Here is a 13,172-nt window from a genome sequence, read left to right as displayed (position 1 = left end):
GCCTCGCAGGGCTGATGAGGCTGAAGGCAGGAGGGTGGACACGCTCTTGGGAAAGGAACCAGCATGTGGCAATCGGGCGGAACGCCTGCGCCTTTGGGACTCAGAATTCTCCTTGGCTGGATAGGACGGGCCAGGGAGCCAAGCAGGAAAGACCAAGGATGGAATAGCGTGCCACCATAAAGATTTGGAGTTTTGACCTGAGGGAAGATTTTTCAGCAGGACTGTGACACACTCAGCGTGGGAGTGTTTGCCAGCCAGAAGGAGGAGGACGCCTGGGACACGGAAAGGCTGGAGAGGACACTGAGGGCGCCATTGCAGGCGCTATTGCAGCCCAGGCATGTGGAGAGGACGGCTGAGCTGGACAGTGACCATGTGCACTAGAGGATCAGAAGCCAGGAAATAATAGACAACGTCATGGGGGAAGGGCGATGCATGCGTGGTGTGTGCTACGGTGGGAGAAACTGGTCCTCGGCAGGGAGGTGGCTTGCACAGCTCCACGCAGCACAGCCAACAAGAAACAGCAACGTTTCAAGTTGTAGCAGCGAATCTCTTTCATTGTTGGACGTTTCAATCTGTTCCAACTAATGAGAATGGTACTAACAGCCCGGGGTGCTGTATTTAGGTATGAATTGGCTTACTTCTCGAAGCAACCCCACGAGGCACGATTTTACAGATGCGAACACCGAGAGTCAGGGTGGCGAAGTGTCTTGCCTTCGTCTCGAGGCTGGATCGGGGAGCCCTTCTTGTTGGGTTCGCACACCTGAGCAGGCCTGGGCCTCACCTGGAGGGCTTGTTGAAACACAGATCACTGGGTCCCACCTCCAGAGCTTCTGAGTCAGTAGATCTGGGTGGGGCCCCAGTATTTGCATTTCTAACAGATTTTCAGGCCTATGGAAACTGGTGATGGAGGCCCCCTTCCAGAACCCTTGCTCTAAGCTGTACTGCCTCACCCATCCCTTACTCCTGGGCATTTAGGAAATGCGGAGTGGGAGTCAGCGGCAGACAACCAAACTAAAAGCAGAATCAGAACCAGAAAATGTGTGTGGGGACCCAGAGAATTTCCGACACAAAGGCCAGTATGCTGAAAGGCCCAGAGGAGGTCCCCCCCAAACTATCCTGTATGGAAAGTGATGAGTTCTCAAAAGAACCAGTGCCTGGGGCTCTTGTACCAAATTGGTTCAATCCATATAGTTTCTGGCCAAGTCAGCTGGAGCCAGACATAGATGCCAAAGGATACAGCTCTGTTTGCATGGTCCGACTTTCTCTCCTTTCACCTTCAGCCAGGGCTCATGTGAATTCTTCTCCTTTCTAAAGGAGTCGGGGACCAGTTCACAAGCCGCCTTCATCCTCGGTCAGGAGTTCGTCCGTTTCAGTCTCAAAGGCTGGAAGCCCAGAGCTGGAAGCTCTGCTTTTATATGTCATTTTATGCTAGAGTGTCCTGTTTGGTTTCATTTGAATGGTCTGCCATCTTGATACGGATGCATTAGTCTTTCTTCCTTTGCTTTTCGTTATCCTCAGTTCTTGGCTGCGTCAGCACTCCAGTTGTCTGTTGTCAAGTAAGGCCTTCCACATCAGATAGGGACTTCTGGAAACCAGCTCCCAAACCCATAAGTATTTCCTTCTCTTTGCTGGTGAGGGGGACCCTGTGTCGTCCCGACATGGCTTCCCATGATCTGAAAATCCGTGTTTGGATCCAGCAGAGGAAGGAGGGCTGGGGAGACAAATTTGATCAAGTGCTTGGAGTGTGCAAATTACAAACTGGAATGTTCGTGGTGATGGTCTGGCCTCCTTGCATGTGCAGGGTGAATTCTCTCGCAGGGGCTGGGATTTTTCACTAGCAGAGTGAGGATTCATCTTTTCCCTGTGGGCCATCATTTCTTACGGTCTCATTTGTGTACAGTTGGGTACAAAGGGAACAGATTCAGCTTTAATTGTGCAGTCCACAGCTCGCTTCATTCTTGACCCACAGCTGGACTTGCTTTCCTTGGAACGAAGGCCAGGATTTGTGAGGTGCCTATGGGATTATGCTGAACGCCTCTGCTGTCTGCACCTGCCTTTGCAAATTAGAAAAAGATGACTCACCTGCCCTGGGTGGATGAGTTTGGGAAAGGTCTTGCTTCCTTCAAGCTGACACAGCCCCTCCCTCGCACAGGACCTGGTGGCTTTGTTGAGCTGGGCAGGGGGTGCCCTTCAGCCCCCACTTGCCGCCCAGCTGGGCACCTTTGTGTAAGGTGTAACTTGCACCATCCTACTCCCTGTTGAGGCCAAGACTGAAGGAAGACTGGATTAGGAGGCAGAAGGCCCTCATTTGAGCCCTAGGTTCCCCCTTATTAATCATTGTGTCTTAGGGTGTTATGAGGTCTAACGTGAGCAGGGGTCAGCCAACGTTTTGTGCAAAGAGCCAGACAGTAAGTGTTTCAGGCATTGCAGGCCGTGTGGCATCTATCACGGCTACTCACCTCTGCCCTTGTAGCCCAAAAGCAGCACGGACATTGTGTAAATGGATGGGCATCACCGTGTCCCGATAAAACTTTATTTCCAAGCGGCCAGCCCATCCACGGGCCTTGGTTTGCTGACCCCGATGTGAAGAAAGCATCTGGTACGGTGCTTGGTGGATCACAGGCCTGCCAGAGGTGGAAGACGCTGCCGTTGTTTTTACTATTCTCGTTTATATTATTATTAGTGATACCATTTCTTGAGCTTTTACTCTGTGCCAGGTGCTATTCTATGTACTTAACATGCTTATTTTATCTCACTTCATTTTATCACCACCAAGTAACTTGTCCCAAATTCCACAGCTGGTAAGTGGCAGAGCTGGGATTCAAACCTTCTAACCTACTAGCTGTGCATTTGCCTGACACATAAGCTCCCCCACCCCCCTCTCTCTCTGGCACCCTGTATGTTTCCTTTGTTGCAGCTCTCACCGTTTATAGTTACACATTTATTTGCATCTTGGTTTGCTTCCTGTCCATCTCCCTCTCAGTTAGAAGTTGTATGGGGTGGGGACCTCACTGTCTCCATCCTAGCTGTGTCCCCAGCCCTTAGCTGCCTCCTGGCATATAGGCAGGGCTTCCCTAAATATTTGCTCAAGAAATAAATGAGTCATTGCCAGCTGTTCCCCACACCCTCCTGCTTCTCTGCCAGCATTGCTTAGCTTTCCACCGTGGGTAGGAACTGCACTGCAGTTGAAGGACATTTGCGATTCCCTGATAACCCACCCACTTCCGGAAGAAAAACCAGTCTTCAGAGCAAATCCCACCACCTCCTCCACGAATACTGTTGCCACCTTAGGTTGGACGAATTCCATCTTACGACAGAGTCCCATGGACCTCACTTCACTTGTCCTACTTTGCAGCAAAAACCAAGGCTTCGAGGAGAAGGGACTTGTCCAAAGTCATTCAGCTAGAAAACGGCAGAACTGGAATTTGAACCCAGCTTTCTCTGGCTCCACAGTCTGAAGTCAGTCTGCTTTAGGTTGGTCTGGAATGTAGATCTGTGGGCCAGCTGCATCTGATTTACCTCATTAAAAATATACTGATGCCAGGGCCTCATGCCCAGAAGCACTGATCTGGTTGGTCTGGGTTGGGACCCTGGGCACCTGGGTGATTCTGGGACAGCCTGGGCTGGGAACCTCTGCAGGCCTCGTGGCCCCAGCCTGGAGCCTGGTGGTTCTCAGCCCAGGACGCTGCACGTTTGAATCATTGGGAGAGCTTTTCATGTTGGAAACTCACGTGTACGAAAGCAGACAGCATCGTATAATGAACTGCCATGGACTCTACCCTACATCACATGTAGAAGTGTTTCAGTGTGTATCTCTGATAGATAAGGAACTTTCAATTTTTAATAACTTTTATTTTGAAATAACTTGATTCATGAGAAGTTGTGAAAATTGTAGATAGAGTTTCTGTATATCCTTCACCCAGCTTGCCCCAGTGATAGTGTCTGGAAGATAAGGGTTTTAAACAGCAAAACGGGGACACCATTATCTGGCCTAAAAACAGTAATAATTCAGTGCTCCATTGTGGTTGCCATGTGGTACATTGTCTTATGTTGTACCATCCCGTCTTCATGTATTAGCTGGACTATTTCTATCCAAAGACGACATTCCCCCTCATCTCTTTACAACCCCTTGTCCTCGCCATGGTATAGTTCCTTTAGGAAAGGCAGGAAAAATACTTGTTTCCTGTCCTTACTCTATTTGCAGTACAACGACTTGGTTTGCTCACGTCTTTTGCTCAGCGACACCAAGAGGTGGTTCTTTTTGTCCAGTATCAGTATGAACTTGTGTATTTAAACATACGTGATGTGTTTCAGTCCATTCTACTTATTGTCCTTATTGCAGCTCAGATTGTCCCTTTGTCGGCTAGTGGGAGCCACTTCTGGTTACTTCTGAGACCTTTTAACAATCCTACCCAGCTTTAGTCTCCTTGGTGTCAGGTGTGACAAGCGGTTCTAGGCTTGTCGTGTACATTTCCTGCCCAGATACTTTGCCAAGGAGACTCTGGAGTTAAAAACAAACACTCCCCTGGGCCCCACCCCAAACCAGGTTTATCAGACTCTGAGGCAGTGTTAGGGGGGTGGGGGGGAGGGCGCAGATACAGTGTTTTCTAAAAGTACTCCCAGCCCAGGTGGAAAACCACTTGGGTCAGGGGTAGCTCTAAATGCCTTGTCTCTGAAAAATGCTGGGACATTGAGCGCCGTCCTCTGCCAAGGATCTGATGACTGACTGCATGGTGACCCCCTTCACTAAAATTCCTGCTTCAGAATTTAGACCTGAGCATATCAGCGTTGAAAGCTGGCCCTTGTGTGCAATCCCAGCGGCCGATGTCCCTTTCCTCGTCTGCGAAACAGGTCCTTTAAAGCTTGCTGAGAATCCGTCTGTGACTTCCCATTGCCTTAGGATGAAGACCGAAATTCCTTACGTGGCCTCCAGTGTAGACTGCCCAGGCCCCATCTTGATCCCTGGAGGAGGCCATGCTCCCGTATACCGCAGGGCCTTTGCACATACTATTCTCGGCTGGGACCACCGTGCCTCTCCCCTTTTCTTAGTTGTCCTCTACTCACTCCTCAAACCCCAGCTTGAACATCATCTGCAGGGATGCCTTCCCTGACCTCTGTCAACTGGGTCAGCCCTCATCCCTTGTCGACTCGCTTCCACTGAGCCCAGTAAGACACCAGTGATCTCACTGGTAATACTGACCCGCCTCCAGGCTGTGATCCCCATCGCAGTTGCTGTTTTGTGTTTGTTCACACGATCATTTGATGACTGTCTCTCTCTGGAGCCTGACTGTTGGGAGCCCACATCCTGTCTCACATCTTCTCGTGATGGGACTCTGGACCAGTCATTTCACCCCTGGCCTCTTTGATTTAACTACAAAATGAGGGTGATTGCTTTTACCTACTTCTGTAGGGTAGTTATGAAGATTAAATGAGATGATTTGTGTACACTACTTAGCTCGTAGAGAACGTTCGCATGTGGTATTGTTGTTTTTATTATTACTACTTCTACCAGCCCCGTATACCGTGGGTTTTCTAAAGGGAAGGGTCATGTCTGTTTGTTCAGATTTGTGTACATGACGCTAGGTACATAGTAGATGCTAAGAAAATATTTGTTGACTGAATGAATGAATGAATGAATGAATGAATAAAATGGGGACAGTGGTAGCATCACCCCCATTGGGTTGCTATGGGCATGTGAGATAAGACAGGTGTATGATGCACTGTACTGTTTTAGCACATAGGAGACACTCAGGAAATATTTTCTGGGTGAAACTAGAGGAGCTGCCATGTGTTTCCTTCAAGGCCACCAGGACTCAGGAGAGAAGTCCTTTCAGGGAGCAAATCAGGGGCGTGAGAGTGGCTGCTGGTCCTTTGAGAGGAAGAGCCGTCTGCTGACCGCTCCCTGCTGAGTGCTGGTGTCCCCGAAAAGTTGAATCATTCCTTTCCCTTTTCTTCCCCATCCTATTTTCTCTCCACTAGAATCCTTGCCCGGAATCCGGCGCCTCCTTCCTTTCCAGAATCACCTTCTGGTGGATCACAGGGTAAGGCCTCGGGCAGGGGGTGGTGATGAGTGTGTGGTTTGGCAGACCCCCCACCCTTCCCTGGACAGACAGAGTCATGTCTTGAGTGTGCCTGCCCTGGGCACAAGGTCTCAGAGACACTGACCCAGCTCCCCACGTTCACGAGCTCGAGTTATATAAACCATAAAACACTTGAGCCTCTGCAGACAGCATGGCCCGGGTCAGTTAAAAGCTCCATGCTCTTGGTTTAGCTTCAGATTTGGGTATTTTTTTAACATTAGACATAATTACTATTACTGGCATTGTTTCAAATCCCTCACCATTACAAAATACACATGCACCATAGGAAATGTAGGTAAGAGAAACACACAGAAATCAATAAAAAAACACCAGAGACAACCACTGTCAACAGTTTAATATGCTCCCTTCTTGTCCCCCTTTTTTTTTGCACACTCCCCCCACACACAGTGTGAGCATCTTACTGGGGATGATTTGAATCCCCTGTCCCCCGCCCCACCTAATAAGCATTGTTCTCTGTCCTTATAAACTTTTTGCAAACATCAATTTTTAATTAAATATTTTTCATATTTCATTATTTTTCAAATGACTGTTAAAGAACTTCCCTGGGACAATGGGTATAATTTAAATATGAATCGTGGGCCGTGCCATCCATGCTAGTGTTTCTGATTTTGGTCATTGTACTCTGGTTACGTAAGAGTACGTCTTTTTTTCTCGCAGGGATGCACCCCGGTCTTTAGGGGTAAAGGTGTGTAGCACTTGCAATCTACTCTGAAGTGGTTCCGAAAAAAATAGATGTTCCCATATGTGTGTGTTTATAGATATAGACAGAGAGGATGGTACCGCAAACGTGGCCACAGTGTAACAACGGTGAACTAGATGAAGGCGAGACAGGAATCCTTTGTATGATTCATGTGATTCTAAATTTTGAAATTATTTCAAAAGAACAGGTTAAAATATTAGGTTTGCTTTTTATCAGGCGAGTGTTCCAACATGTAGAAAGACTAGTCTACTAAAGCTCGATAAACTCATCACCCAGATTTTACACTTGTGAATGCTTTGCCATAGCAGCCTTAAAAAACTCTTTTTTAAGTAAATTGGAGCCATCCTGATAGTTCCCTCCTAAATATTCTGTATGTATTTCTAAAGCATGCGGCCATTGTTTCCCGGGGGACATAACAGAATTAGCAGTGATTATTTAATGTGCCCAAATGTCCATCCGTGTTCAGATAGTCCCAACTGCGCCCTGTGCTCGGGTGCGGTGGGCTGCCTTGGCGTGGGGGCGTCTGGCGGTGGCGGAGGTGTGTGGTGACGGCCAGCCTCCTCTCTCTCCCGACTCGCATCGCCTCCCTCCTTGTGTTTCGGCCCCAGGTTGATGGTCCTGGGCTACCGCCAGCCCCTGGAGAGCACGGACCTCTGGTCCCTGAACAAGGAAGACATGTCAGAACAAGTGGTGCCCATGTTGGTGAAGAACTGGAAGAAGGAATGCGCCAAATCCAGAAAGTAAGTACGAGGCCTCTTGCCACGGGAAAGCCAGACACACTCTGGGATGACCCGGTCACCTCCCTCCCGCTGCCGTGGCCCAGAATGGTGGCAGTGCCACTTCTGACTGGCTTCATGGTCCTAGGCAAGTTGCTTCACTCTTCCCAGCCACGCTCTTACTGCAGCTAAGGCAGTTTGGGGAGAAAAGAAGAGAGAAAAATGTCCGTCGAGGAAGTGATGGACTGTTGGCCATGACTCTTGGCGAGGTGTGGCCAGGGCGTGGGACCCTTCCGTCCCTGAATCAGTTCCTGTGCCTGTGTACGCACATCTGGCCTCCTGAATGTTCTTGCCATTTTAAGTGTTTTGGTTCAGCGCACCAAGCCAAGCACTCGCGAGGTGATTAGCAGAGAAGCCCCAATCCCGGGGAAGTTTGACCGTAAGGATTGTTTTCAAACTAGACTTCAGTTCTGGGGACAGCGTTAGGGTCCCAGCAATACTGAGCAGAAGGTACAGAGCTTTCCCACCTGCCCCTGCCTAACACATGCACAGCCTCCCCCACAGTAACCCCTCATTAGAGTGGCCCATTTGTTAAACTCAGTGAGCCCGTGCTGACATTTCATAACCACCCTGAGTCCACGGCTTCCGTCAGAGGTCCCTCTTGGTGTCCTGGTTGGGGGCCCGACACCTTAGTTTTCTAAGTTTTCAGAGGACTTTGTGAGAATTCAGTGCGATAAATGTCATCTGATAAGCCCTGTCGTGTCACCTTCTGATAAGCCAGTTACTCACTTTCGTGAGTCCGTTGAGCCTGGGGCTGGCCTGGCATGTTGGGCTCCCCCAGACCAGTCGGCCTCCAGGAGGAAAACCCCAGACTCGGCCTGCTTCCTTGTCCCGTCGGAAGAACACCCAGTTCACAGGCAGTAGGAGAGAATTTGGGACATCTGTGCCGCTGGCCTCAGGTCATCAGCAGAGGACCTTGTGACTCTCTGCTGGTGGCTCATTCAGCCGCGGACACGGAGAAGTTGTCTTGTGGAAGGTGGGTTGAACTTGAGTGTCTGTGGCCGAGCATGGCGAGGAGATGGCTGGTGTTCTGTGCACACACGGCTGTGGCTGAGTCCAGTGGCCCTGGCCCTGGCCCAGCTGGAGGCTCTCAGGCCGAGGCGGGTCCCCAGTTCCTTGAGCCGGGCCTGCAGCATCCTTGATGAGAAGGCCATGTTCTCAGCTTGGGTTTCCCCACTCCTCGTTGCCCAGTCCCCACAGACTGCTTGGCTCAGCCGTCTACCCATGGTGGCTGCCAGGTGATGCCCACCTTTGTGACCCTGGGGCTTACCCAGTGAACACGTTACTGGAGACGGTGGGGGAGAGGCTGGCAACAAGGCGACTGCGTTGGAACCAGGAGCCACGTCACCAGCCTGGCCCTGAATCCATTCATTCAGTGGGTCCAGGTGACTGCTGCTGATGTGACCAGCGCTGTTTAGACCCTGGGGGTTCAGAGAGCGGAACAAAAGAGACGGGCTCCGTGGTTGGTGCCACTTTCATTCTAGATGTGAGACAGACAGGACGTTGGGAGTCGAGCACACACTGACGAGAAACGGGAGAGTGTAGAGTGTCAAGATGAGATGAAAATGAGGAAATTAGGGCAAGACAACTGGGGGAGCCGGTGTAGATTCGGTCGTCAGGGGTGGCCTCTCTGAGAAGGTGACATTTGAGCAGAGACTCATGGAAGGAGGGAGTGAGCCATGTGCATATATGGGGGAAGGACTTTTTGGTCAGAGGGAGCAGCTAGTGCAAAGGTCCTGAGGCAGAGGTGAGTTTGACATGCTTCCAGTGCAGCAAGGAGCCCAGTGTGGTCTCACTGGAGTGAGTGAGGGGGAGAACTGGAGGCGATAAAGTAGCAGAAGTATTTGTAGGGGTCTCCCAGGCCGCAGAGTGAGTTAGGGTCTGACCCCAGCTGCGGTAAGACGATGGAGGTGGGTTTTGTGTAGAGCAGTGGCCCGTCCTGAGTTTGCTTTATAACTGCCAGTTGGGCTGCCCTAGGGAAGGTGGCTCATGGGTGGGAGTGGACACAAGGAGACCTGGTTGGGGGCCCGACACCTTAGTTTTCTAAGTTTTCAGAGGACTTTGTGAGAATTCAGTGCGATAAATGTCATCTGATAAGCCCTGTCGTGTCACCTTCTGATAAGCCATGTCATGTTACCATCTGATAAGCCCTGTCGTGTCACCTTCTGATAAGCCATGTCACAGTCTTGGGTATAAATTGTGGTTATTCATCTGGGCGTGGCACCAGACTGGGTGCCTCCATCTTACATGGAAGCTCATGGTGACAGTTGGCTAGTTGAGCTCCCACACAGGCCACCCTCGGGCTCTGGCTTCATGACTACCTTGGCCTTGAGGCGTTCTCCGCTTGGGGGTTCATTGCCTTGGGATCTTGGCAGATGAGTCCCTCACTCTGTTCCCGGAGGCGGAAGCCAGATCTGGCCTCTGGAACCTCTGTGGACGTGGGGGAGGGGAATGGAGGGGAAGTCCTGTTCTCGGCTGGAAGTTGGTGTGTCCCTGTGCAGTGAGGCCTGTTCAGTTAGCTGGAGAACAAATGTAGCCGGTGCTGGCCCTGGGCTGCTGGCTGTCGCGGGCCTTCTGCGTGATGGCGGCCTGGGCAGGGCTGCTGGCTGTCCCGGGCCTTCTGGGTGATGGCGGCCTGGGCAGGGCTGCTGGCTGTCGCGGGCCTTCTGGGTGATGGCGGCCTGGGCAGGGAGTGAGACCAGCTCGGTTTCTTAGCCTCGGGGCTCGACCTCCTACCCCCTCTAGCCCCTCTGTTTAGCCCTGAGCTGCCTTCCCTCCGCCTTTGGGTTTTAAAATCCAGTTCTTCATTTGGGTGGTATCAAATGCTTTTGAGGTTAACAAAATGGAGTGGAAATTTCGATTTGTGGTCTCCCATAGGTTAAGGTCGTTTTGGACGGTGGTTCCTGCTGGCATGACTATCAAATGGTTCCACGGCTCTGGGAAAGAGTTTGGCAGCTTTAAAAAAAGTTAAACTGTTGTTATACCAGCAACCTTTCTACTTCTCGATGTATGCCCAAGAGAACTGAAGACACGTGTTCATAATAGACTTGTACAGGAATGTTCACAGCAGCCTTATTTGTGATGGCCAAAGCAGAAAGCAACCCAGACAAGTGAATAGATGTACAAATCATGGAATAGCCATTCAGGGGAATACGTCTAAGCAATACAAAGGGCTTATCTGTTGATATGCTCAACAACATGGAAAAATCTCGAAACAGGCTGAGTGAATCAAGCCAGATAAGAGTGCATTCTAGGATGGTTCCATTATATACAATTCTAGAGGATGGAAATGATTCTACAGTAACAGAAGTCATATCAGCAGTTTCCTGGGGCAGGAGAGAGGTAGAGAGGTGGGTGGGGGAATGAAAAAGAGGCAAAACAGAACAAAGATGGATGTGTTCATTATCTTGATTTCCCTGGTGGTTTCACAGGTGTGTACATATGTCACAACTCATCACATCCCACACTTTGATTATGTGCAGTTGATCTTATATAAGTTATACCCCAAGGAAGCTCTATGTTATAAAAGGCAGTGTTTGAAGGAAGGGTGACTGTTTTACTTGATTGTCTCTATTTCATAAAAGAATGCAAACATCCAATAACAGACGAACCAAGAAAACAAAACTCCAAAATATACATATTAAACATTGGTTCTCACCTTTCAGACTCATGGTCTCTTTGAAGACAAAGATTTTGTAACACCTCCCTTACTGGGCTTTGTCAAATGAATTCACAGATTCTGGCTAGAAATAAATTGTAAAGATTTATTCAAGGGTCTTAGGGGCTGCAAACTGGCAACACAACAAAGCAATACTCAGGACCCAAGAGTTATTGAGTCCGACTGCCTCCACACACCGGCCCAAACACATGTCTGAGCAGGAGTTCGCAGGATAGAAAGGAAAACAGTGTAATATGGAATTGGCCAGTCTGGACACAGGGAGCCTCAGACCTGGCTCCCCAGTGGCATGTGGGTCTCAGGTTCTATAGGGCAAACTCAGAACACACCGTGGGTTAGGGGTTCAGTTCGTGCTGGGCGCTGATTGGTCAGAAGTGAGGCAAAGGTAATAAATCATTTCTTCACGTCTTGAGGACGGTTCTGAGGTCTGCTCCCGCATCGCTCTGTCTGTCTCATGGGAAAGTAGCCAGGGGGGCTGTTCCACCTTAGGGCTCAGGAACTAAAGCATAACTTACTTAGGTCAAGATGTTATCTGCAGTCTGCCAGATGTCCGGACCTCTGACCATTAGTCAGGTCCTGGCTACCGTCTTCTGCTGCCTTGGGGGTTGCTGGTTATCCTGGGGGGAAGGCTAGGTCTCTGAGCGGTTTCAAGTGCTCCAGGGAAGGAAGACCAGCTAAGAGTTCTTATGGTGAACAGTACATTCTTGAGAAGAATCAGTCCTGCGTTCTTAGCCTCTGAATGTGTCGCCCTCTGGATGACCGGTGGTCTGGATGGTGGATGTCAGGCACACGTGAACATTCCTTCCTTGGTTATTCAGAGCAGAATCAGAGGGTTCCTGGAGGTCTGATGTGTATCCAGGTATTGACGCAGATCTGGAAAGGTCAACACTTGAAGTTCCCTGGCTTGTTCACACAAGAGCGGAATCGTTTCCTCAGGCCTCAACCTACCTGATCTGAGGAATTGAACAGCTTGACTTGAGTGACTCCATTTTATTTCGTCACTCTCTTCCTCAGCTTTAAGGAAATAGATAAAAACAACCCACCATGTATCTTAATTTACAAAATCAACAGAATGCTCTCTTGAGACCTTAAAGGAAAACAGAAAGACGAGGGGTCTATGATAGGACAACACGTACTTCCATGTGTGATTGCTGAGGCGCACACCGGAACATGAAATGAGGTGTTGCCACCGGTTCCCACGTGGAGATTGGTCTGTGATGACTGCAAATCCCGCCTGACCCGGTGTGTGCAGTTCTGGAGACCAGAACCATCATTGCTCTCACAGACCAGGTTTTGCAAAGTGGTCACCAACACCTGGCAAGGTTCCTAACAAAATATGGTCTTTCTCTTAATTGACAATTATTGCATCGCTGAAAAAAAATGTTGAGGCATATTTAGATTTGCAAAAAGAAAATAGATACTGTGTATGGATTTATGTCGGGAGTTGGGTTCTAGACTTAGGTAATTTTAGGCAGGCCTGTCACCTATGTGGATGGATGCGTGGTGGGACCAGCTTCCTTTGAGACTGGTCTGTCGTACCTCATGGAAAGTCCAGTATTTGCCCTAGACGTTGTGACAACCAGAGTATGTGAATTTGCACGACAACTCCCCTTGTGAAGCCTCTGTTTTTAAGGAAGCAAAAGCACTCAACAAAACAAAACAAACAGGAAGAACATCTTGAGTCATTTACAGTTGTATACAACACACATACAATCCTGACAGGGCTGCACTTTCCCAGGAGGGGCGTATGGGGGCTGGGTGTCGTGCCCTTCTGTGCTTTCCCAAACTTGTCCTGTGTATTGTGAGTTCTAAGAAGAGTGGAATGTGCATTACGTTTGTCAAACCATTCCCTGTGATTGTAGATCAAAGATGCTCTTCTTTATTATATGGAGTATTATGGGTCAAGGACCATGCCCAGA

At 49.5% G+C, this 13,172-nt stretch overlaps 1 protein-coding gene across 2 annotated transcripts in view; it reads left to right on the top strand.

Annotated features, from left to right (window-relative positions):
- The window catches only part of ABCC1 (ATP binding cassette subfamily C member 1 (ABCC1 blood group)), a 115,421-nt gene that overhangs the window by 43,438 nt on the left and 58,811 nt on the right, over nt 1-13,172 (top strand). For both annotated transcript variants that reach the window (XM_074322977.1, XM_074322976.1), the window contains exons 6-7: nt 5,980-6,041; nt 7,410-7,541. In XM_074322977.1, the coding sequence (XP_074179078.1) occupies nt 5,980-6,041; nt 7,410-7,541 (194 nt within the window). The remainder of the gene's footprint in view (nt 1-5,979; nt 6,042-7,409; nt 7,542-13,172) is intronic.

The sequence above is a fragment of the Rhinolophus sinicus genome, linkage group LG18, assembly GCF_036562045.2.
Source record: "Rhinolophus sinicus isolate RSC01 linkage group LG18, ASM3656204v1, whole genome shotgun sequence".
NCBI classification, from domain to species: Eukaryota; Metazoa; Chordata; class Mammalia; order Chiroptera; family Rhinolophidae; genus Rhinolophus; species Rhinolophus sinicus.
This window is presented reverse-complemented; position numbering and strand designations above follow the sequence as displayed.